General features: G+C 39.4%; 1 protein-coding gene across 1 annotated transcript in view; it reads left to right on the top strand.

Moving 5' to 3' along the window:
- Window positions 1–10,029: 10,029 nt before the first annotated feature.
- Window positions 10,030–23,924, top strand: part of cntln (centlein, centrosomal protein) — an 82,777-nt gene continuing 68,882 nt past the window's right edge. The window contains exons 1-8 of the mRNA XM_008298405.1: window positions 10,030–10,350; window positions 10,624–10,711; window positions 14,098–14,186; window positions 15,955–16,039; window positions 19,603–19,737; window positions 20,670–20,849; window positions 22,502–22,635; window positions 23,544–23,706. Of these exons, the coding sequence (XP_008296627.1) occupies window positions 10,631–10,711; window positions 14,098–14,186; window positions 15,955–16,039; window positions 19,603–19,737; window positions 20,670–20,849; window positions 22,502–22,635; window positions 23,544–23,706 (867 nt within the window). The 5' untranslated portion in view covers window positions 10,030–10,350; window positions 10,624–10,630. The remainder of the gene's footprint in view (window positions 10,351–10,623; window positions 10,712–14,097; window positions 14,187–15,954; window positions 16,040–19,602; window positions 19,738–20,669; window positions 20,850–22,501; window positions 22,636–23,543; window positions 23,707–23,924) is intronic.

The raw sequence follows: 23,924 nt of genomic DNA, 5'->3' as shown, positions 1-23,924 counted from the left end.
TTACATACTTATGTGAGCAACAAAACAAAAAGCCTTTAAAGGATTGTCCAGAAAGAAAAAAAAAAAAAAGAATCTATCCAATGTTGATTTCAAGTGCTTTGATGTTGCTTTAATTTGACTCAGGAAGTGTTGTGTGTTGGTTAACCATACAGACACCACCAGCTTTGGATGAGTAACATGACATATGCTGCACATTAAAGCACAACATGACCCTTTTTCTTTTTTTCTCCTTTGCTGTTACTCTGCTGCCAAACTATCAGATGATAAATCTCTGCTATGACAAACACAGGAGGAGATAATGTAGTTATGATAGTGGGTGTGCAGATAACCGCACTGTATTTTCAGCTTGTTTTTTTAGTTGTTTTTTTTTTTTAGTTTTTAATTGTAGGAGCAGTTGTGCTTCTGTATTGCTGGGTGGGCTGCATTTTATGAGCAGGGTCAGTCGTTCCTTTTACTAATTGCTGCTGAAGCAAAAGTTCATTTAGAAAAGACTGGCTAATGACAGAGGTATTGATCTAAACCAAGACATGCAATACAATATCTGTTCATAGCAACAAATGCATGATTTATATTTTCTATGATTATGTTTAGGTGCTCAGATCATTTGGGAAATATCCTGACAAAGCATGAAAAATTAACTTTAACCCTAACCTTTTAGCAATTAAATTTAATAAACTTTGCTTGACTCAGTATGCAAACAATGACCTCTCATACTATACATCCTGTACGCTTGCGATCCTGCAAACCTCCTCCTTCTCTCGACTCTCTCACTGTAGAAAATTGTACCACTTTCCTGTACTCAAAAAAAACCCCAACTTGTCACTGAACACAATCCAGGAAGCAATTAAGATTCTCTCAAAACATATTTGGCAAAACAAATTAGTACTGTGGAAACATCATTTCTGGGAGACAGGGTTACAGGAGCCCAGGTAAACCCTGCTAACATTCCTGCACTGACACAATAAACCCTGTCACATTTAGATTTCACAGAGCTCCTTTTAGTTAAGGGAGCTGCCAGTCTGATGGCCCTGAGAGTCTGAGACGGTGTTCTGACTTGTACAGTCACCGTCAGTGGGTTCATACATCTTGGTTTAGATATCAGAGGCACACTGATATCAATGTAAGAATTTTTCACGATGGAACAAAATGTGGTGAACATAAACAGCCAATAAAGCAAAAAGAATTAATTTTAAGTTTATATTGAGCATGTCACTTTAGCAAATGTGATTAACCAAAAGTAAAATAGTGATTATCTCCCTAAATCAATCTAATAAGATATAGAAATAAGCAGTGACACAAATTAGAACCAAGAATTCAGAAGAGCCAGAAGTTCATAAAATGCACTGATAGTGGTTATCAATAGAGCTTTTATGTATTTAGCACCCAATCTTTACAAAGATGCTGTGTGTCTTAAGCTCATTTACACTATGTTTATGCTGCTTTGATGAGTCAAGTGTCACATGCTTTAAAGGAGCAGAATCGTTTCAATCGATATACGTTTCACACGTGTTGCACGATGAAACATGAACCATCTCAGTGGGTTTCATGCACGCAGCAGTGACCCACATGTCTTTAGGCTTTAAGTGTATTTTCCTCTGTTTTAACTGATGTCAATGTGTACCTGATCTGAATATACAATCACATTAGACCATTAGAAAGCGGCTGGTGTCAAAGCTAGATAACTCCATCACATTCTCTGTATAGACTGCTGGGAAGTTCATTTTTTAACTGTAAAGTGTCCTGTTGAGTCTATGTCGTGGTCACATTTCTGTTCAAAAGCATATTTAACAGATCTCAAATGACATCAGATATTTTCAAGTTGTTTGTGTGTGTGCATTTTAAAAACAAAGTCGTAATAAAAGAATGTTTCAAAAAAAATTCTGCATCCGTTGAGCTCTGCTGCATCCCAGTTCAAAGCACACAGGCTTAAAATGTCGACTCTACAAGTAGCAATAAAAGGCAGCTTGATAGGACAGGAGTATATGTTTATTTGTCGTTGTGACAGGATCCCACTGTTCACTAATTACCCAGCGGGACCACTGATAATGAGCTATTGAACCTGCTGCTGTAGTGTTCCACCTCCTGGGATGGCCATCAGCTGCTGCATCACATTTGCGGATCCATCAAATCCACAGAGGTGCTCCTGTTCATTAAGTTCCAGTCACTGCCAAAGCATAGAAAGGTCCAGAAAGGTCATTTCAACCATCCCCAAGAACCCTGAAGAGTTTTAACAGAACTGGCTCATTCTGTGCTGTAGGTTGTCTTCACCAGTCAGGAGGCAGTTAATGGGATTAAAACAAAAGGGGTTTTCTACTTGTTTGGCTCCATTTCTGATGTCACATAAGTGTTGTGCTTTCTTTGTGTTTTCTATTAGAGAAGCGATGTGCTAATCAAATTTATTTATTAAGCTAAAATCACAAGTTTGCCTTAGAGGGTGTAACAATATGTATACCTTTCATAACACATGTGATGGTGACAGACAACAACAGAAAAACTGAGATACTGATCATTTCAGGGGCCACCGGTTGATCATGAAACAATTAAAAGCTTTGTGGAGCAACACCAAAGTGAAGCAGGACTGTGATACAGAGATGGTTCTGTATATCAATTTCTCAGTTTGACACCCCCCTAACTCATAGAGAGGGAAGCACAGGTGTTGGAAATAAGACAAATACTTTTCTCATCTAAAAGCTGTTTTCCAACCGGACAACATTTACTCAGGGCGATCAATGTCCCATGTCCTTGGTCTCTTCTCTCATACTCCAGGGAAATATAAACTTAAATACAACCCCACCACCTTAATTTACCCTTTCACCAAGCAAAGGACAAGCTCTCCAGCAGGAGCCCAAGGGAAATAGTCTGACTCCTTGTTCCCACACATCCTCAGGGAGCTAACTGGGGTTGAGATGGCACACTGGAGTTGGGTGAGCTGTTAGTGAGTGTGGCCCTGCAGTTCATGGCACCGTGGACACACAAAACCCCACATGCACACACACACACACACACACACACACACACACACACACACACACACACACATATGCATGGTGCTGCCTCTAAGAAGTGTGCCTTGTGTGGATCAATTCCTCCTTTATGAGGACTCCTGTCTGTGGAAGATAGGACCAGAAGGTCATCAGATGGGAGTCAAACAGAGGTCCACGTCATCTCGTCGGGGCCGGGGTTAAGACATGAACAAGGGGGCTTGTGCACACAGCATGTGGGGGAGACGGGGGGGAGAGGGAGCTCATGGGAGGTCATCGACATCACATGCAAACAGGAATGCACATAATGGCAAAGGCAGAGTGTACGGTTTATGGTGAGGCAAAGTTTTGAGAAAGAGCAATCTGATTTAGGCACAGATATTGTATGTCTAAAGGCTGAAATGGGGGAAGAGAAATGGTAATCAATGGTTTCTCTGTCCTGAGGTTTTGTAAGGCAGTGCAAGGTCTCACAGGATTCAGCATGAGGATGGCTCATGCTTGAGGTCAAGAGTGGCTGGTAATTCTCCCACAGACTCCTCTGAGAGAAATAATATCCCTCCTCAGGGCATCACTTGAAAAGAAATGTGTACAAACAAGGCTTAAAATGTCAGCAATTGAACATGAAAGATATGTAATGGCCAATTTCAATTTCAAACGGCACTCAGTGTGATAACAGCTTATTATTACCTAATCTTATTCAACACAAAACTCAACAAATAGAGTCATCAGCCATGCTACAAAGTGACTGTGTTCAAAGCCTTACTGTAAACTCTCACATGTTGGAGCCTGTCTCATTTCCATGCAGGGGGGAGTGATGTTCTGCTAAACACTGTGCAGGTTTGACATCCCAACCGGCATTTGTACAATCAATGTTCCTTTAAAGCTGGGGACTTGTGACTCTTTAGTGTCTATTGTCATCTCTTGCAGTTCTCAGGTTCCTTCCTCCCTCCGCATCAAAGCTAGGCCACATTAATGCAGACAATATCTCCGCTTACCTGAGGCGGCAGGCGGAGACTGTGCTTTCACAATTCTCCATGGAGTGTCATGTTTTTCCCCGGGATGTGCCTCTCTTCCTTCCTCTGTCAGCGTCGGCACACCAGGGCTTGTCATTTGGTTTTTGAATTTTTCATGCAGGTGCATTTGCATGATCACAATCCTGTGTCACTTCTTCCCCTGGTAGATTAGATGCTGCCTCGCACTTGAACTTCCCTGTGGCTCTGCTGAGGCAGAACAGAAGTGAGACACGCATGCTTATTGGGATTGTCAGTGCAAGAGCCATCTTGTTTCAAGGGGTGGCACTTCACAGTTGGGCAATTAGACACAAGAGGCCTGCAAAGACAACTTAAACCAGGAGTCAGTTTACATTTGCGACTGTATTGCTTACATTTGCTGACTCATGTTTTTTTGTGTGGCATTTAGAAAAGAAGTTAAATCATGCTGTGCGGCAACAGCTTATTTCACATGGCTGGGTAGGGCCGATAATCTTAGCAACGCAGCAAAATATAAATTTTACACATGTGAAGAGTAGCCTGGGCCTCTCAGAGCAGTGTGTTTAATCACATGACCATCTCTGTCCAAATGATCATAACAAACACGTCATATAAATATCCCTTAAGATACCATTTATGTCAACCGATATCGGTTTGAGAGATTTCCGTTAAACTTAAAATAAATGTAAATTTATGTTGCAGGATGAGTCTCTTTTCAGTCGCTACAGTTCCCATAATTGCCAGGACACAAGCTAATGATTGTGTGTTCAAAATAATGATTTATTTTTATTCATGCTTAATTTGCTTTACACTGCACACAGGTTATTGCAATTCAATATACTTTCAAAAGATAATGCTCATTAAAGGTAGCTTATGTTGTGTACTCTCTAGATACATCACTCTTACTGTGGCAGTGGAACAGTGATCTCTTACACAGCAAATCTGTTCTATGTTCCATTTGCAAATTGGGCCATTGATGGTCCCAGTTTCTTTAAACGTATCTCTAAACTGCATGTGTTTTTTTTTTTTTGTTTTTTTAAAAAGAAAATGGAACCATATTACAATATTTCTGCCACCCATTTGTCGCCACTGCCATTATGACAGTTGATTTATTTCATATTAACTATAAATGTAGAGAAATATCTGGAAAAATCACTTGAGGAAGCTATTTGCCTTTTTTTTTTTAAGTCTCAGTGACCCGTACTGACAGCATGCATTGTTTCTCCAAGTTTGGAAGCTATAATCTGACCCCAAGTCTGTTTTAAAGGCCAAATACACAAATAAATATTCAGAGTCAACAAAAACCACCTAAAACAATCCGTTCCATATAAACTTCACTTTAAGACAAGATGAGAAAATTAGTCACTTATTCATTTTGGGGTTATTTTCTCTAAATTCAACAACAGTGTATACATATAATGAGCTAGAGAGAGTTCTAACATGCAATGAAACAGCCAGAACTGAACCAGGATGTTGCAGTTAGAATTGGTATATGTCTTAACCCTCATTTTGCACTACAAATATGCACATTGTATATAGGTTTATGCATGAAGTGTAACCATCCCTGTGGACTTACAGTTTTCTTTTAAGGTAAGGGTGAAGATGAAATGGTAAAATGGTGTGTCACCGGCTTCATACATCAATTAAAAGCTTCTAGATTACAGAAGTAAAATCAAATAATGAAAGAGGCTGATGTGAGAGTGTGAAAAATGTGACTTTTATTGTAAACGCAGGAAGTATGTCATTGGTAATATGAAAGAGAGTTGACTTTTATGTGCCTCAAATACTCTTAGATACGGATGAATCTGTCATTAGTGGGACGCACAACAAACACTTAAAAGAGGAGGATACGGCCTGTTTCAGACACAGGAGAGAGCAGCAGAGGCAGCAGCAGCAGGCACTGTCAAAACATGGTGGAACATGCCTCTGTAAAACATGTAAGCGACTGTGACTGGGGCCAAATTATACGCGTTTGATGATGAAAGAGGGATAGTTAGAAGATGATCACTTTAAGTTGCCAGCTTTCTCCAGAGAATAATTTTTACACTTAGCTTTCATTTGACCATTTTTTTTGCCACATGAGTTGCCTCTTACTTAATCAGTGTCAGCGTTTCTAAAACTGTCCCTGATGTTTTGGAGCTGGCTGGTTTTGTCTCGTACATTTTGACCTGTAGAAGAAGGTGCAACTGCAGGGACCAGACTCAAAACCCTGTTGCAGATGCATGATGGTCATTTTTCTTATGATGAGAGCAGGAGAGACAGAGAGAGAGAGAGAGAGAGAGAGAGAGAGAGAGAGAGAGAGGCTTATCCACGGATACCATGTGTCGGTTTGTGTGTCTGAACAAGAAACAGGGGGCAGGCAGATGTTGCACATTATGTACCAGTCTGCTGCCTCTAAAATTGTTCTGCAAATGAGGATCTTAATGAGAGGCTGTGTTTGTGGGTCAAGGAACAGCCTAATCATGCTAAGTCAATTGCATCTTTTCTCTTTGTCTACGTGTGTGCGTGAGTGTGTGCGTGAAGCAGTGAGCAGATGAACCGACATTTGTCTGACTCAAGACGAGTGCCAGTCATCATATTTCTTCATTTTCCTCTCTCACCCTGCGCTCCAAATCTGGCTGGACACTTAAGTACATTAGCTGCACAATATGGAGTTGTCTTGTTTCACCAGCAAAACAGATGTCAGACACACGTCTTTGTTCATGTTTCATTTCTCTCCGTTTGCTTGAATTCAGTTCTCAAAACTCCCGCTACCGAGTCAAGATTCATTGTGCCTTCAATGTCTGTGACCTTACAACGGACCATTAAAAACCTAATGTATAGGCAAATATCAACAGGAGGAAGGTGTAAGTGTCTCTGTTAAAAGAAAAAAAAAAGAATTTCAAACATAAACTGCCATATAAAGATCAATATCATATGTCAATGTCATTCCTCTTTACCATCATCCATGCAGCGGTTGAGCTTTGATATAACAACAGGGATTTATAGCCTTGTAAAACAGGGCTTACAGACACAAGGGAACCTTTATTCTATGTGGTGTGTGTGTGTGTGTGTGTGTGTATGTGTGTGTGTGTGTGTGAGAGAGAGAGAGAGAGAGAGAGAGAGAGAGAGATGTCAAAGTAGTTACACAACTGTTATTGCAGTCAGACATGCTAATATTTCTCTAAAGATTTGTTATTCCGTTTTTGATTTTCAAGTACACTACTGTAATTTTTAGGCATTGTATCAATAGAATATGTAGGAAGATCTCTTCTTCTTGATATATATTCATGTACACTATACTTGTATTTGTATTTTTTAAGATTGTGTGTACGTCCATCCATTCATCACCTATACCCATTTTATCCAGTGGAGGGATGCTGGAGCCTATCCCAGCTGAGCAATGCAAAAGGCAGGTCACACCCTGGACAGGTTGCCAGTCCATCACAGGACAGTGTCTACTTAAAAACTGATATTATGAACTTAACAGCATTGTGTGGTTATATTTTTTCCCCTCTTCAGGTCTTTGTGTTTATTACCTAGCACATGCAAAGATCTTAAGACTACTTTAAAGTCTTAAGTCCTTGAAATTAATCCATCTAATCTAAATGATTCAAGTGTTATTATTAGATGTTTCTGACAGTTTTACTACCCTTTGAAATACAGTTGAAGCTTTTAAATGAAATTCGATGAGATAGATCAGAAAAAACAATAAAATGTTCATAATATTTATGTGGGAACAGAATTATAAGTGATCACATTATTAAGTAATTACTTGGATTATCTTGTTAGGCTCTCCTTTTGATTTACACCTTGCTCTGTGTATGTTGTACCTCAAATCATATTTGGAGAGGACTTGATGTCTAAATCCAATTTGGCACACTAATGTGATATACATCACTACGACACCTTTATCTAAAATCACAACTGTGTCTTGGAGCCAAGGAGGCTCAGCTGTGGTGTCTGAAGCTGATCCTTGATAGGGTTCAGTTTCCTGCGGTCTCACACTTTTTCATATTTAAAATACTTATATTTATTTTTCGCCCACACAAAGATATTTATAACCAAGTATTGTTACGCTGAATTTTTGAAAGCATACTCACTGTACTTTTCAAGCCTTCTACTTTTGCACAGCAGTATGTGTAAGGATAACCAAACATAATGAGCAGTAAATCAATGTACGGATGACAGGCAAAGCATGTTTATTTGTGTAGCACATTTCATATAGAAAAGGCTAAAATGTGCATTTACACAACGTGTTAGAAGCATCTAAAAATGACAGCATGAGCATAAAAACATTTAAATGCAAATAAATCATATTAGGAAGGGACATTACTGTAGTAAAGACAAGATTAAGTGATTAAGTTGATAATTTAAAAAAGTGAATGAACTGCTTATCTACATCCAAAGACTTGAATTATTAGAAATTCTTTCATATATAGCTATTTATAATTTAGAAGCAATGGACTTGACCCATGGTGGTCTGGACTTGGTAGTCGTTGCTCAGAGTTGGTTTGATTGCAGCTTAGTCAGCTAAAATGTGCCTCTGAGATGAGAGCCCAGTGAGAGGTATGAGCTGATTCAAGAAGCCACAACCAGGGCAATTCAGAAGGATTTCCAACCAATGGGAAGGAGTCTCCTAAACATTCAGAGATGGAAGGATGAAGGTCTTCTTGGGAATTTGTCACAGGAACATGCGTACACACGTTATTTGTCCAGAGTTCCTGTTGTGATAGAGGACTGAAAGATCAAACTTTGAAATTACTTCATCGCAAAAAGTTAAATGCCCATGTTTGACCATTCAAGTAACACTTTCATAATCATACTGAGTAGGTAAGTTTTAATCCTCACTAGGGTCGCGGGGGGCTGGAGTCTATCCCAACCGACTTAGGGTGAAGGCAGGGGACACCCTGGACAGGTCACCAGTCTATCACAGGGCTACACTTAGAGACAGACAACCAAGCACACTCACATTCACACCTACGGACAATTTAGAATCACCAATTAACCTCAACATGTTTTTGGACTGTGTGGGAGGAAGCCGGAGAACCCGGAGAGAACCCACGCTGCATGGGGAGAACATGCAAACTCCATGCAGAAACATCCCCGGTGCCCCCACCGGGACGCGAACTGGCGACCTTCTTGCTGCGAGGCAACAGTGCAGCACCTTGCAGCCCCTGTTTCAATCATACCCAACTTAATTTTGCTAAGTACCGTTTGAGAGCAGCGCTTTATAACAAGAGTATCTATGGGAGAACTGGTGCAGCAAGGGGTGATCACAGTCACACCAGATTTAGATTTAGTTTTTCTGGTTTCTGCACGGGCTGCAAGGTGGCGCAGTTGGTACCACTGTTGCCTCGCAGCAAGAAGGTTGCTGGTTCGCGTCCCGGTGGGGGGACCGGGATCTTTCTGCGTGGAGTTTGCATGTTCTCCCACAAGGTCCAAAAACATGTTGAGGTTAATTGGTGATTCTAAATTGTCCGTAGGTGTGAATGTGAGTGTGCTTGGTTGTCTGTCTCTAAGTGTGGCCCTGTGATAGACTGGTGACCTGTCCAGGGTGTCCTCTGCCTTCGCCCTGAGTCATCTGGGATAGACTCCAGTCCTCCTGTGACCCTACTGAGGATTAAGTGGTGTATAGATAATGGATGGATGGATGGTTTCTGCACTTTTTATGACGTTAATTGACAAAAATGATTTGTGGCATTATTATTGAACATCCTCATTTTACTTTTCCACCCTACTACTTATGCACAGCAGTGTGTAGACAAATGACGTAATAAGCAACAAACCAGTTTGTGAGTTACAGGCAAACATGTTGTTAAAAAACATCTTTAAAATACAGCATAGGTGTCCTTACTGTGTAGGGAGTTTGACAAACTGTGAATAAACATGTCGTAATTAATTTTGTAGAGTACCACATAAAATACCAAAACGTCCAGTTCCTTGGACCCGAGTTCAGCTGTACGGATCCAGATTGTGCTGCCGTACGTGAGCGGCGGCTGTCGTGAAATGACGTAACGTGTCTGACGCGGAGGGACAGAGGCGGAAAACAGCGGGCTCGTTTGAAAGGAAGAAGTCATCTCCGTGGTTACAGACAGCCGTGTCCTTCCCTCACAAAGTTTGTTTTGACTTTGCAGAAGAAATGTAACTAACTACGTTTTAATGACTGTTTAATATGCTGCCGTTTGAAGCAAGTTGTGTCGTTGTTGTGAGCACTGACGTCGCGCCGACAGCTGTCAACACGAGAAAAGAAACGGATAATAAGAGCGGTTAGCGTTAAGGTGGCTAACGTTAGCTGAGTTAGCTACAGTAGCACTGTTTTGTATAAACATAACGCAGTGCGTGTCTACTGGTGTTGCTGCGGTGTTGATATCTGCCCGCTTAGCAAGTTATCGAAACAGGTAAGAGACGAACTGTGCAGAGTCTTGTGAGCTTGTTGTCTCATTCTGTGGGTGTAATCTGTGCGACAGACACGTACCGTTAGGTCGCTAACATCAAATAAAAAATACAAGCCCCCTGCTGATAATCACGATGTTTTCGTCGACAAAACAGAAACAGGTCACTTGCTGATAATGTGCCATCTGTGTGATCTTTCATCCAGTGCTACAACTATTTTTCTCATTAGAAGCTCCAAACTGATCCCAGTTTTTATTTTTGTTTTGCTTCCTTGTTAGCCCGAACATGAGCTCCAAAGACGACACTCGCATCCTGGTTTTGGAGGAGCAAGTGAAGAGTTTATCAGATGAGTTATTGCAATGCCAGGTATGTATAAATGTGTGTTTAAAAAGTCGTGAGTACACAGTGCTGTAGTGTTGGCTATCTGAAGGATCTGTGACTTTATAAGAAACCTAAATGATTAAGACCGGCTTCCATATAGCCTCATCACATTCAGTTACTCAGAAATAGCAACATCTACTGAATGCATTCATCACACTAAGTTCAATCATAAAATGTTGAGTCATGTTTACAATTGTCCAGCTCACTTACAAGACTAAGTGTCTAAGAATGTACAAGTACTTGAAGCAGTGACAAAAAAACCCCAATATTTGTCAGTGAAAAAGAAAACAAAACAATTAAACACACCTTTTCATGAGCAGTCACGACTCCGAACACTTCATCTTACAGCTGCCAGCACCTCTTTCTCTGCAGCACATGCTGTGTATAAAGCTTTACTTCCTCTTTTCATTATTTGTCATTTCTATCAGACATCGTGCACTTGATTAAATTCAGAACCGTTTCTAACCTTATTTACCTTTATCTTTGCTTCTGCTCAAACAGACTCACCTAAGACACATCTGCAACATGCTTTTGTCACACAATAGCAATAAATATGAAATAAGGATTCCCATGTAGATAATGCTATAAAATATATTAGTCAGCCATTTCTCTTTCTAACTCAAAATACATAAACCCAGTGTTATAGTTTTGGGGTTTGAGATTGACAAACAGTGAAACGTTGAAATTACAAAGTATATTTCCAGGGAGTTTTTCATGATTTAAAAATAGCATTTAAAAAAATACACAAAAAACTAAACTACATGCAGTATGTTCAGTTGGTTATCACCAAAAGTATGTAAATGTCTTGTTAAGCAAAGGCAGTAAACAGTGTGCAGCACCCCCAAATTTTCTATTTGTCAAATAAATAGGAACACAGACACCACATGCTCATGAGCAGATTTGAGAAGCTTTCATCTTCACTTTGTGAGTCTGTGATTGAGGGAGTCCTTGCATACTCACCACCAGGTGGTGTCTAATAACATGAGTGAATTGATCCCAGCATTTCTCACTTTGCATATCCACACTACCTTGCTGTACAGGTAGGTAGACAGCTGTGGATTTCAGCAGATGAGGTGTTACCTTTGAGTTTTTATTACACTGTTGATACCATCTAACACACTGGGACAGGAACATTTGTTGTGCTGCTGTTTAGCTCTAATTAAATGTATGTCTATTACATTCTTCATCCTGTGTCTAAACTTTGGTTTGACTTTTGAAGTCAACTGGACTGAGTTAAATCAGTAAATTTGTAGGAGTAGCACGATATCTTTACAAATTTATATACTCTTGCAAATCCATGTATGCACCTATGTAATTCAGTAAACAAAAAAAACATTTATTTTTCGTATTTATTTACTACCATTTTACCAGTACTTAGATTGAATACAGTAAGTGGCAGACAAAGTGCTACTGACGTAACAATCGGTGACACGTATTTTGAGCCATCACTCACTTTTGGCTTTGTAAATTTAGTGAAGCAATTTGTTGGAAGAAGATCATTATTTTGGTAAATGTTGTTTCTGGTGTTGTGGTAAGTAAATTAAGTGTGTCGTATAAGACAAGCATAGCCGAACTGCTGTGTGTTATTTGTTTCATCTGAAAAAATTGCCATACTGAACTGCCATCTGGAAAAAAAAATCATATGAAAATATTGCCATTTGTATATCTGTTTTTTTTCCAGAAGATGTTCCTATAGCCAGACCTACCTAAAACATTTATTTCTCATAACAGTGCTGTTCTTTAATACCATTGAGGAGTTGTTTGTCCTGCAAACATTTGACATGCACACTTTTAAACTGTAACACCACTATTAATATGTTTCTTTCGAATACAATGCACTAAAATATAGTGTTATTAGTTCATTTATATGCTTTATTTATGTCAGATGGACAGTTCCTTTTGCCTCACACTTAACTGACATGGAGACCGTCCTTGGTGGTCTTATCTCAAGTAGAACATCAGCGATTCTGTATATCCAATAAGGACCTTAAGTTGTACAGTGTACAATTTAAATAGTGGCATTTGAATACCACTGATGTCTTAAGTCTCTGGCATGATGTACTTCAGGACAGCCATTAACTACAAAGAGTCTCTTCTGTCAGCCAGCAAATGTTCCTGCTAGACCATGCTACTACTAATATGTGCTGAATTCCAGTGACTCTCTCTGGTATGTTTAGCCCATGGTGTTTCAGTGTCTAGATTCAAAATGAATAATTCAGAGATCATCAAACACATATCCAATTCATCTTTAAGTACACATACGGCAGAGGAGAGCTCTTGATGAGGGTCCTCGCTGAACATTTGTCTGTGGAACGGCTAATGGCAGCCAAAGGCCAGACACAGGGAGACCACGTATTTCAAGTAAACCATGCTGCTTAATTTAATCGTTAGCTGCGTTCCAGAGTTGATTTGGTGAGGTCTCTATCTCCCTTCACCCTGTTCCCTCTCTGTAAACACACACACACACACACACCAACACACACACACACACACCAACACACAGATGCATATAGAGACAGAGATCTACAGTCCTTCCACTTTATATGTTCAGCTCATGGTCTTATCAAGGTCTGTTTCTGCCATTTTAGTAAATAATTGATTAGACACTTTTGAAAAGGGGGTTAAAATTCATGTACTAATTGGAGACCAGTAGATTCCAGTGGGAGGGATGACTTTTATCTTATGATGATGTGAACATAATTTATCAGATAATTTTATATTAAGTCGATTTGGTATAATTCTGTCTTTTAATGTCAGAAAATGTAGTTTTTAGATGTCCCTCATTAAATGTAATGTAGCTTAAAAATGTTTGAAAAACCAGCGAGACAATTTGAATTGGAAATGTGTCAGGGGCTGGCTGGGTTTTTCTACTTGAAGATGACTCTCTCTGTCATCAGTTTTGAGTTTCTTTGGGGCTAGTTACTTTGGAGCTGTAGTGGAAAACATATCCGGAGAGCAATTGATTAATAAAGAAAATGCAAGCTCCGCTGCTGTGTTTTGATTTGGATCCCAGCTCTCCACAGTCATAAATAGTGCATAATGACAAGTGTCAATGCTGGCTCCCCTTGAGTCGAAGGTCACAGCACTGCTAAGAGAGGCTCATGATTAGAGAGGGCAGGCCAGATAAAAAAACTATTTTGTACAAGATGTTTAAATTATTGATTGACTGCTTCTACTATCGTATGCTAATGTCACTCAGCATGATATTTCTTTTTTTTGTTTGTTTTTTCACTGAGAAGAGCTGTGATGTGTTGCTGCTTTTCCTTTTTTAGGAATTGATCAAAATCAAACTCATTATCAAATTTATTAAAAATGATTTATCTCAATTAAGAATATCAGCTGTTGACTTGCTGAATCCTTTATTTTCGCAGGCAGACAAGGAGTTTGTGTGGTCCCTGTGGAAACGGCTGCAAGTGGCAAATCCAGACTTGACCCAGGCTGTTAGTTTGGTGGTTGAGCGGTGGGTACATTCATCTTTCACATTGCTACCTGAGAAGCTCAACAGCTGAACATTCCTTTATCTCACGAGTGAAGAGAATATGTGTGAAAGTCATTCAAGGGGTGTTTAAAGCACCTTGGCCATTCTTCGGGGGTTATGACGGAATCTGGTGCAGATGCTGATTTAAGCCCTCTTATCCCCGGTCTAGCAGTTCAAACAATGGAAACCCTTTTAATGAAAACACTCTTCCTCTGCTGCTCACATGCTGGACAGTTGAAACAGTCCTGCCAAATACTTGTCTTTATCGGATAAATTGTGAGATTGAATATGACCTTTTTTGCAGGATGGCTAAGCTACATAAAAAATAGTGGCCTGGGAACTTTCAGAAAAGACAGAGGTTCAGGCTTATTCCTGATGATGCACATTTGGATACATGAAATATATTCTTTGTTATTAGGGGGGGAGGGAATGGTGTCCTGAAATTGTCTTTGATTTATCACAGAACTTTAAAAACTATTTGTTTATTCCACTGGCGTTAAAGTTTACAAGTTTATTCAGTACTTTAGTTTTTACTGACATTTTTCTTTAGAGGATGCAATAGAATCATATTTTCCGGTGCATATCACACACTTTCTGAGGTCTGTCAGTTGTTAGCAGACCCTTAATAGAGGTAAAACACAGTGCAGCAGCATGCAGAAACTGCCTCAATACCTGTGCCTCTCATTTCTTCTTCACACCCTCTTCAGTTCCTTATAGCCCCTTAGGAAGCCCATCAAAGTATGTTGGTCCGCAGAGACCGGTGGGGGAACATGCACCCAGAGAGTGTATGTGTATTGTATCACCTGATGCGCAGGAGGATATTGACATGGTAATTGTGTCGACTCCAGTCAAGCGCTGGTGCCCACTGGGAACCGCCATTCATCCCTCCCTCCCCTTCCTGTGTGGATCATGTAGAGTGATTGGTTGGTTGCTCAGGACATGGTGAACACAGCCCAATATACGAGGAGATGCAGCTAGGCCTGCCTGCGTTCCAGCCCCTCCAGGGACACCAGATACTTATTTCAGTGTCTGCCAGGGGAGAGGGCTGATCAGAAGAGGCAAAGAAACGATAGAAAAGGCCTCAAAGAGGGGAGATGTAGAAGGAGCAAGTGATGAGTGGAGGGAATGGGTGGTCTCTGGTGGTCTAAAGCAGTTGAAACAAACAGGTCCCCTATTGAAGCCTTGTTTTTGTCTCCCTAAAAGTTCATTATGATAAAAGAGGTGCTAGTCGGCTTGAGAGAAGGTTCAGAGTTTGGTGCTGCAGCGCTGTAAAACTCTAGTTCTGCTTTTGTAGTGAAAGAGAAGATAAATCTTTCTGTTTTCATTTTCCTGAAGTTTGGCTTTAATAGATATGAAAAGAATAAACAACATTGGCTACATGTTGAAGGAGTCTTTTTCGTTTGATGAATGCAGCATTTGGACAAAGAATTTAAAACTGACATTTGGAAATCAACATTTTACAAGACATTTATAAAGTCCAGCATTGACACTGAAAATGAGACACAACAAACACACTTAAATGCTGTACAAATATACTCCTGTTTTTTTCCTCTGTCCATTGTACATCCATCGGGATTTAAAGTTGCAAAACACTTACATTTTGCCTATTTTATGAACATTGAAACCTTAGTACAGACATTGCATCTGTTGAATTCTGAGGATAAACTTAACAAACACTAATGTTACTATCCCATGTCATGTATATGATTTATAAGATTACTATGGGCACATAAATATTTTTTTTTCCTAGTGAGAAGCACAAAGCTGAGATGAAGGACAGGAAAGTGTTGGAGATCCTCCAATCCAAAGACTACAAGATACAAGAGCTGGAACAGGTACAGTACAGGCTGTTACTCGCTGTGTTAAGCAAATGTCTGTTAAATCTCAGACGCATTAATTGGGAAGGCTTGAGATATTATTTAAGCAAAACTGCGAATTGTGTGTATTAAGGAAAATCACAAAAAGGAATGAAATCTCTAATAACATCATCATAAATCAAATCTGCTTTTTGCAAAAGTTTCACTGCATTTATATTTTTTAAATATACTTTTTATATTTACAAATCTACAATTCTTGTGATGTTGACCAACAGTCAATTCCAGACAACTACAGAACTATCTGACATTTCATTTACAGCTTTTTCTTGTATATAATTATTTATTTCATGTCTTTCACGAAAACTGATTCATATCATGTATTTCATTTTCCATGGTAATCTTTTGCCTTTCCTTTGGTTTCTATTACAAGCAAACATTTATTTCTAGCTCTCTCAAATGTCAAGTAAAACTCAAATATCATATCATAAAAAAACAATACATTCAACACATTCTTCGTATTTTTATCAGTATCCCTTCAGCTCTTGATCTCTCTCTCTCTCTTACCTGATTTTGCTTCCCCCCATTACTAATATTTCTTGATGGTATGACGGCTAATGATAATGACATCACTAATGTAATTTACTCCAAATCATCATCTCTTCACTGAAGCATCTGTCAGTCTCCTTCATTAGCGCCCCTCATCCAGAATTGTGTTCATTCTTAATGAGACTGGCTGTAATGGAGTCATCAGCTTGCCAGTGCTTTTTGACATTACCCTCCTAAGCAATCATAATAGTAGCTCATAGGACCACAAGATGTGTTAGTTTTGCAAACTTTATTTTCATGCAAGATGTGTGCCTTTAGATTGAGGACAGTGAAATATTGTAGTCAGCCAAGATAGCTGAATGTTTTCTCACAGGATTTACAAAGATGTGAACAAAATATCTTTCAAGCACAGGGACTCCCATCTACTGTAGCATAACCCTCTTGATAGTTTTGGCCCTCTTGATATGGATTTGTTATGAATGTTCTGCTTCAGTTAGTGTTTAAGTTCAAGATTCAAAATGAGATTTATTGTTATTCTCCACATGTACAATATTTGGTATACAGGGGAATTAAATAGTGCTGTGTCAGCGCTGCTGTGTACACAACAAGAACAGGTACAATAAAAAATAGTACAACGATGCAAAGAGTAAGTAATGTTGAGCAAAATGAAAGGAATATAAAATGATGCATTGTTTTAATAAAAACAATGTAGAATTCTAGAGGATAACATGTACAAATAATGACTGATGCTTTAGCACCCATGACAGCCAACTGGTAAGCAAATCTCTTTTTGTATTGCTTCTGTATTGACACTATTGACGATGCTACAAATCTAAAGAAAATAACCTACCATATCATAGGACAGGACAAGCTCACCATAGAATGTAATTCTTTATAACCTTAGAAAGTATACAAGTTAGAGAAAAACCTGAAGAGGAGCAGTCCTGAAGTTTCTGCTGTGTTGTAGTTGCACAAATGTCAGTGTAAATCCATAATCCACCAAGTCTCCAGCCACTGTGACATATAATACACAAGACACAATACAATGTAAATGTCACCTAAAAAGGAAAAATGTTTCATTTTGCATTGATCTCAGATTTGCTTTATGATTATTTTTTGGAATGATCTGCTCAAACTTGTTCTCTGCTTGATTTTAACAAGGCTTAGATGAGCTGAAAGCTTTACTGATTGACAATATTAGAGCTGTTAAAAGTTGACTATATTAACGGCGGACACACGATTACTTCCCCACAGCTAAACTTCAGCTTTTATTCCAATGTGCCAATTTTAAGAACCAACCTTCTGTGTTACACATAAAAATTTTAACTTGCCTCCCTCTTACTAAGTCTGTAGTTTGCTTACAGCTCAAACAGCTAAGTTAAAGCTAAGTGGTAAAACGATTCATGCTATTAGCTGCTTGAAGAGCTGTTTGTTTAAGTGTAAACCTACTGTGTGTTTAATCAGCTTATCTGAAGAATTGCAAATCTGCTTTCACACAAACCTTGCATTTTTGCTGCATTTGTTCAAAAGAATTTTGCAGCTTATTTAAAAAGCTCATTAATAGCACTGGGCTCTGTGCTATGTCATCCGGCCCTCTGACAGTCATCATCTCATCTATAGTCTTGAGCCATACCCACATAGTGATTAATTGGTTTTCCCTCTTTTTTAGGAGATGTGATGGTTCGCTGAGTCCACATTGGATCTCAAATTTTTCTTAATGTATCAGCTCTTCCACTTTGATGATGTTTTTCTTTTTTTTTTTTCTTTCTCCCCTGTCTTCTATTTTTCCTCCACCTCTTTTTCTCTATACTTTTGTAACATAATTAGCTTTCATTTTTGAACTGCACTGGGAATTTTCAAATGCTAATCTTTCTGTCCTAGACCTCTTAACTTGGCGGAACCCCCCTTTTTTTCTCCTCTATCAATTGAGCGCTACTGGGGTTCAAATTGTTCTTTCCTATCTCATTATCAGCGTTTGAATTTATTTTCTGCTCTCCAGTATAAATCTCTATTAAAGCCCCTCTGTTCTTAGAACGGCAAGCTAGAAGTAGCAAGGAACGCTAAATCCACTATCTGGATATATCTGAGCGATTTCCCTCAACATGGCAATTAACTGCATCCCAGAGCACAGTGTTATTTGAGAGGAGGGTGTACCCACAGAAGGCTGTGGATTACCAGCCAATGCCAAACCCCAGCTGATGCAGTGTTAAGAAGCCAGCTTCCTTCTACTAGGGCCACAAAGGCTGCCAAAAAAACATGAATTGAACATATACCAACATCAAAAGTTGGTGGTCATTAAATCATTGTACCATTTCTGTTGGCCTCTTGTTTGCTGAATCTTGAGAACCGTTAAATTAATTATCAGAGGGATTTTTTTTTGTTTGTGACTGCTTATTTAATTGAAATGAGGGTCAGTTAAGTGTTGAAAATTGAATGTGTGGTGGCTTTTCTTTAGTCTATTCGTCAGTGAGACAGAAAATGAATTGGCTTTGATGGCATAGTAAATTGTTTTCAGACATTTTACAAACTAAAATTCCAAAAAGTTGATTTCTTAAATATACCAGCTTGCTTGTTTTTCTTGTCTTACTCTCCCTGTAAACTGAATACCTTCGCGTTTTAGACTGTTGGTTGGACAAAACAAGACTTTTCTGAGGGTTCTAGAAAATTGCGATGGGCGTTTTCTGAGGCTTTATCGATGTGATGATAACCTTCTTCAAACAAGAAAACAGCAGAACAGATGATTAAAAAATAAATCTTTACTTTCTGTTGTATTTCTGTTACATGGTGAAAATCAAGATTTAAAAAAATATCAGAATTTTTTCTATTTAAGATTTTTTTCTATTTCGTAGTCACAGATGTAATTTGGGTTCGTATCGTGTGTTATGTGTTGTTCAGTCCATAGTAAGAACAAAATCTACATTTTTGATTTGAGTTTCCAGGACTGAAATGCATAATGTAACCTGTGGATCTCTTTCTCTTTTCCTTTCTTACTGTCGTGCACTGCCTTTTTTCTGTATCTCTCTGTCCTGCCACAGAAAGTGACAGGACAGCAGCAGGAGATTAACAACTTTGCACAGAGGAGGACAACAGTGGAAGACGAGAGTGCTTTAATGAAGAAGGAGCTGACAGCTCTGCGTGAACAACTGGTCAATAGCAGTCAGAAACTTAAGGTTGGTGGAACAAATTTTCTGTGGCAGTCTGGGCCTCAGATTCGAAAAGTCTCTTTTCTGTGTGGCACCTAACACGACAAGTCCCCCGTGGCTATAGCCTCAGGCATTTGAATCATTTAGAAGAGAAAGAGGATTGTTCAGCCCTCTTGAACACAATCTCAGTGTCTTTGTGTCGTCTTCTCTCGTTTTTGCCCTTACTCTTTCTCTCTCTCTCTTTCTTTTTTTTTTTTTGCTTTTAGCTTTCTTTCTTGCCACTGACAACAGAGAATACTTAACAGCTGGAAAGTCTGTGTGTGTGAGATAGAAAGAAGGAGTCAAAGGAAAGCAGGTTGTTAACTTGCAGATAAATACTTAATGCCTCCTTCAGTAGGGGGAAAGTGAAAAGTGTGCACATGATAGTGTGGCTTCTACCTAATTATGCCTAGATGGGACACGGTTATGATTAATTGATAAAGGAATGGTCCTTACACAGTCTTGGTGGGGTCTCATGGTGAGAAATCGTGGGGGACAGCATCAAAGGAGACCTAGGTTGAGTGTAATGGGTCTCGTAGCAAGCACCGCTCTCATTAGGAGACTGTCATTAAAGCTGACAGACTGGCCCCTGCACCTACATGAGCCCAGCTCTTGCGGCACAGTTCGGCCCACACCAACCAACATCTGGCCACGTGGGCCCAGTCATACCGCACAGGTGACCTTGGCCAATCAACGACCCATGCAGGGGGCTCCCGCAGAAAAGCCGGTCCACTGTTTACATATTCATTTCAGCTTCAACCCCATGGGTTGCTTCTTTTTGTACCTCTCCAGCTTTCTTTTTTCCTTTTCTCAGTTTGAATTGCTACTTTTTCTATTTCTCTTCTTTCGTCACTGTTGTTTATTTGGCCCTGTGACCCCCCACTCTCCTCTTCACACACACACACACCTCTCTTGTTCAGGAAATGAAGACGGAGTGTAGGAGGAAAGAGGAGGAGGAGCAGCAGGTGGTGCAGGCTCTGGAGGAGGAGAAAGAGGGATTAACTTCCCGCTGTGCCGCCCTGCGAGCTGACCTGGAGGAGAAACAGAGGCAGGCCAACAGCCAACGAGACCAGAGGGATGCTGCCCAGGCCAGATTAAAGGTATGAACACGGTGACAAGTCCATTCAGACACACACACACCTTGAACTCTCTGATCCCTCACACCCTTTTCTCCTCAGCTTGTGAATATAAAAAGATCTCAGTAGCAAAGCACATAATTGAATATGCAGGGACTATATTCAAAGGAAGGAAAAATTATGATTTAACATGGGGAAGACAGATCTTGCTGGGTTGGGGTAAAAAATGAATTGAGTTGACCATAACTGAAGGGAACTTCTGTGAAATTGTTGGCATGTGTGGTTTTCAGAGTTTCTGGTGGTTGTGTGTGGTCTGTCATTCATTCTCCCTAAATGCAAGCAGGTAGTTTTCAGAATCTGTCTATTGCTTAATTGCTCATCAATATGGATCAATACTTCTCATCTCTTTGGAAATGGCAAATGCAGGGACAGTGTTTTGAATATTTAACTAATCAAGTGGCAGTCAAAGTCCTGAAAGAGTTTTTCATTTCAATATGCTGCCTGTTGGCATTTCTTTCCAGAAATCAGCTTCCTAGCAATACTAGAGTCTCAAGACATAAGAGCTGGAGGAGAACCTCACATTCTTCCCCTTCCTTAAAAACTAATCGTTATGAAACATATTGCTCCCCTAGTCAAATGGAGTCAGACAGAAAGTCTTGAATAAGTCAGGGCTGCCGAGTAATTACACTTGGATGGGATGGAGCCCAGCAACTAGTATATGCACATCCATCACAGCCTAAGACACTCCACCTGTTCCTCATTTTTTGTATCGTACATTGATTTGAAAGATGGAGATTGAGAATATGGGATGCACAGGGGATACATCATGCCAATTTGTTTGACATGGCAAAGATTTGTCCAGGACTTTATCATTTAATTCAGTCGCGTATGCATAGATAAAATATGGTTATTATATTTTCTTAAACTGTGCAGGAATGAAAAAAATGTTGAAACCTGCAGCCCCTAAGCTAATGCAAATGTTGTCATTTAGTCCCTCCTGGATGTGTAAACACACCAATGTATATATTACAACACTTTAAAAAGTCTTTTTATCTTGTAATTGTCAGTGAATACTTGATTTGGCATTTGGTTTATCCAGGGTTTGGTGACTTGTTGGTGTTTGATGTCATGTAGTCTGCCTTACACTAATTATTTCTTCTCATTAAGAAAAATCTATCACTAACACCATGCCTGCCCCTAACACACAAAAACAACATTACAGCAGGGGATGCAGTCTCAAATTATTTTGGTGTAGTGTTAGACCCATCTAAGTGTTGCTCTTGGGTTGATCTGCTGAAACAGTTTCACACAAATAAAGGCCAGCTTTTTTTAAAGTCTAATATCTAAACCACTCTACTCCTTGGCTGACTTTAAACTAAGTTTTTTTGGTTTGTTTTTACAATAATTTATTAATTTATATTGTTGCACTTTTTGCAGAATTTCTCAGTAAATGTGTGAGGTGTAGACATTTATTAACAGCAAGTAGATATATGATGTATAACAATTACATATGTGAAGTCAACCACATTTGCCTGTGGATTAAGGGCTGGGTCATATAGAGTCAGAACAAACACATTAATAGGCTGGCATGAAAATGCTAACAATACATATTTCTTCAGAAAGATTTTTGTGCAAAAGACTCTCAATTTAAAGTCATTGCTACTCTTCGACATCAGGATCTGGAGGAGGAGCTGCACAAGACTTGGCAGGAGCTGTCTGCCTTGCAGAGCCACAGTAGAAGTCTCGAAGCCCAGCTTTCTTCCAAAGAGAGGGAGGTAGCAACTAAAGAGGAGCAACTCGATCGACTTCGGTGAGCCCTACCAACTGAAGCAGTGTCTTTGTTCTTGTAACAACCACACCCTAATACCTAATACACCCTTTGGGGTGACACAGATTTCTTCCACTCTGGCTCACCTAAAGCCACTTGATAAGCCCTGCATAGTGGATGTGCTTTAAAAGAGGGAGAAAAGGGAAACAGGGCAGGCTTTGGCTAAGCTTTAGTCGATATGATAAAAACTGTGAGAACTGTAGGAGCCTTAGTGGTAATCTCAACCTTTTTTAACTACTTTTCTGTTTTAATGCCAGAGGCACTCTGACATGTCAGTCACACCAGGGCTATAGAGAATTCTAAGGCTTTAGGTAGGTGATTAAAGATGTCCTTATAAGTTAGAGGAGCACTTTGTGGTGATTCCATGGAAGGACACAAAACAAATGACCTCTGATGCTAATTAATGTTGCTCTGTTCAGAAATGTAGTCATTGTTGATATAAGAAGTAATATAACAAATATATCACTGTCCTTGATTTATTACAGTGATGTAATATGCAATATGTGATTATTATGATTATTATTAGCATGTTTCTGTGTGGAATATGTACTGACTACAATAAAAAAAAGAATTACATATTTAGCAGAATTTTGTCTTTTTAACATTTTTCCATCTTTAATTTTATTTTAAAACAAAAAAAACAATAACACTGATAATTCAGATGTTCAGACATGCTCTTGATTTCTTATTTAATGGAATTATTTTATCATGAATACAGGGTCTTTAGATTTTTCATCCTAAATTTATTCAATAAACTTGGACATGTAATTTCGGCATGTAGATGGAAAAAACAATTGCATCACTATACATACACAGATTGTTTTCAAAAGCAATGCTATACTATGTACAGTTTGACTGTGTATAACACGCTCAGTGTGTCTGTGTTGTAGTCGTGATTTTGCAGAAGTGCAGACTCTGTACAGACAGAGCACAGAGCATGCAGCAGAGCAGAGCCACCTGATCAAGCAACTGGAAGGACTCAACCTAGACACACAGAGGGTCCTGAGGAACCAAGAAGAGGCACATACTGCTGACACCACTTCCTATCAGCGGGTACTCACACATGCCAAACCTCAAATTCATCGCTATTATAACCACTCTGTTGCACTCAATTTGGGCCTCACCCGCTGTTGTGATTTATTTCCAAGCTAGTTGTAACCTACAATTATTTTACTACTGCCAGAAAAGTACTTTTCTCACTGTATCCAGTTACTGTGAGTGGGTTCTCAATGTACTACACCTCCGTCTGATGGCTGTGCCACTGTGGCATA

This window comes from Stegastes partitus, unplaced genomic scaffold (assembly GCF_000690725.1).
Source record: "Stegastes partitus isolate 25-593 unplaced genomic scaffold, Stegastes_partitus-1.0.2 Scaffold1314, whole genome shotgun sequence".
Lineage (NCBI taxonomy): Eukaryota > Metazoa > Chordata > Actinopteri > Pomacentridae > Stegastes > Stegastes partitus.
Note: the sequence above shows the minus strand (reverse complement) of the source record. Positions and strands in the feature narration are given on the sequence as shown.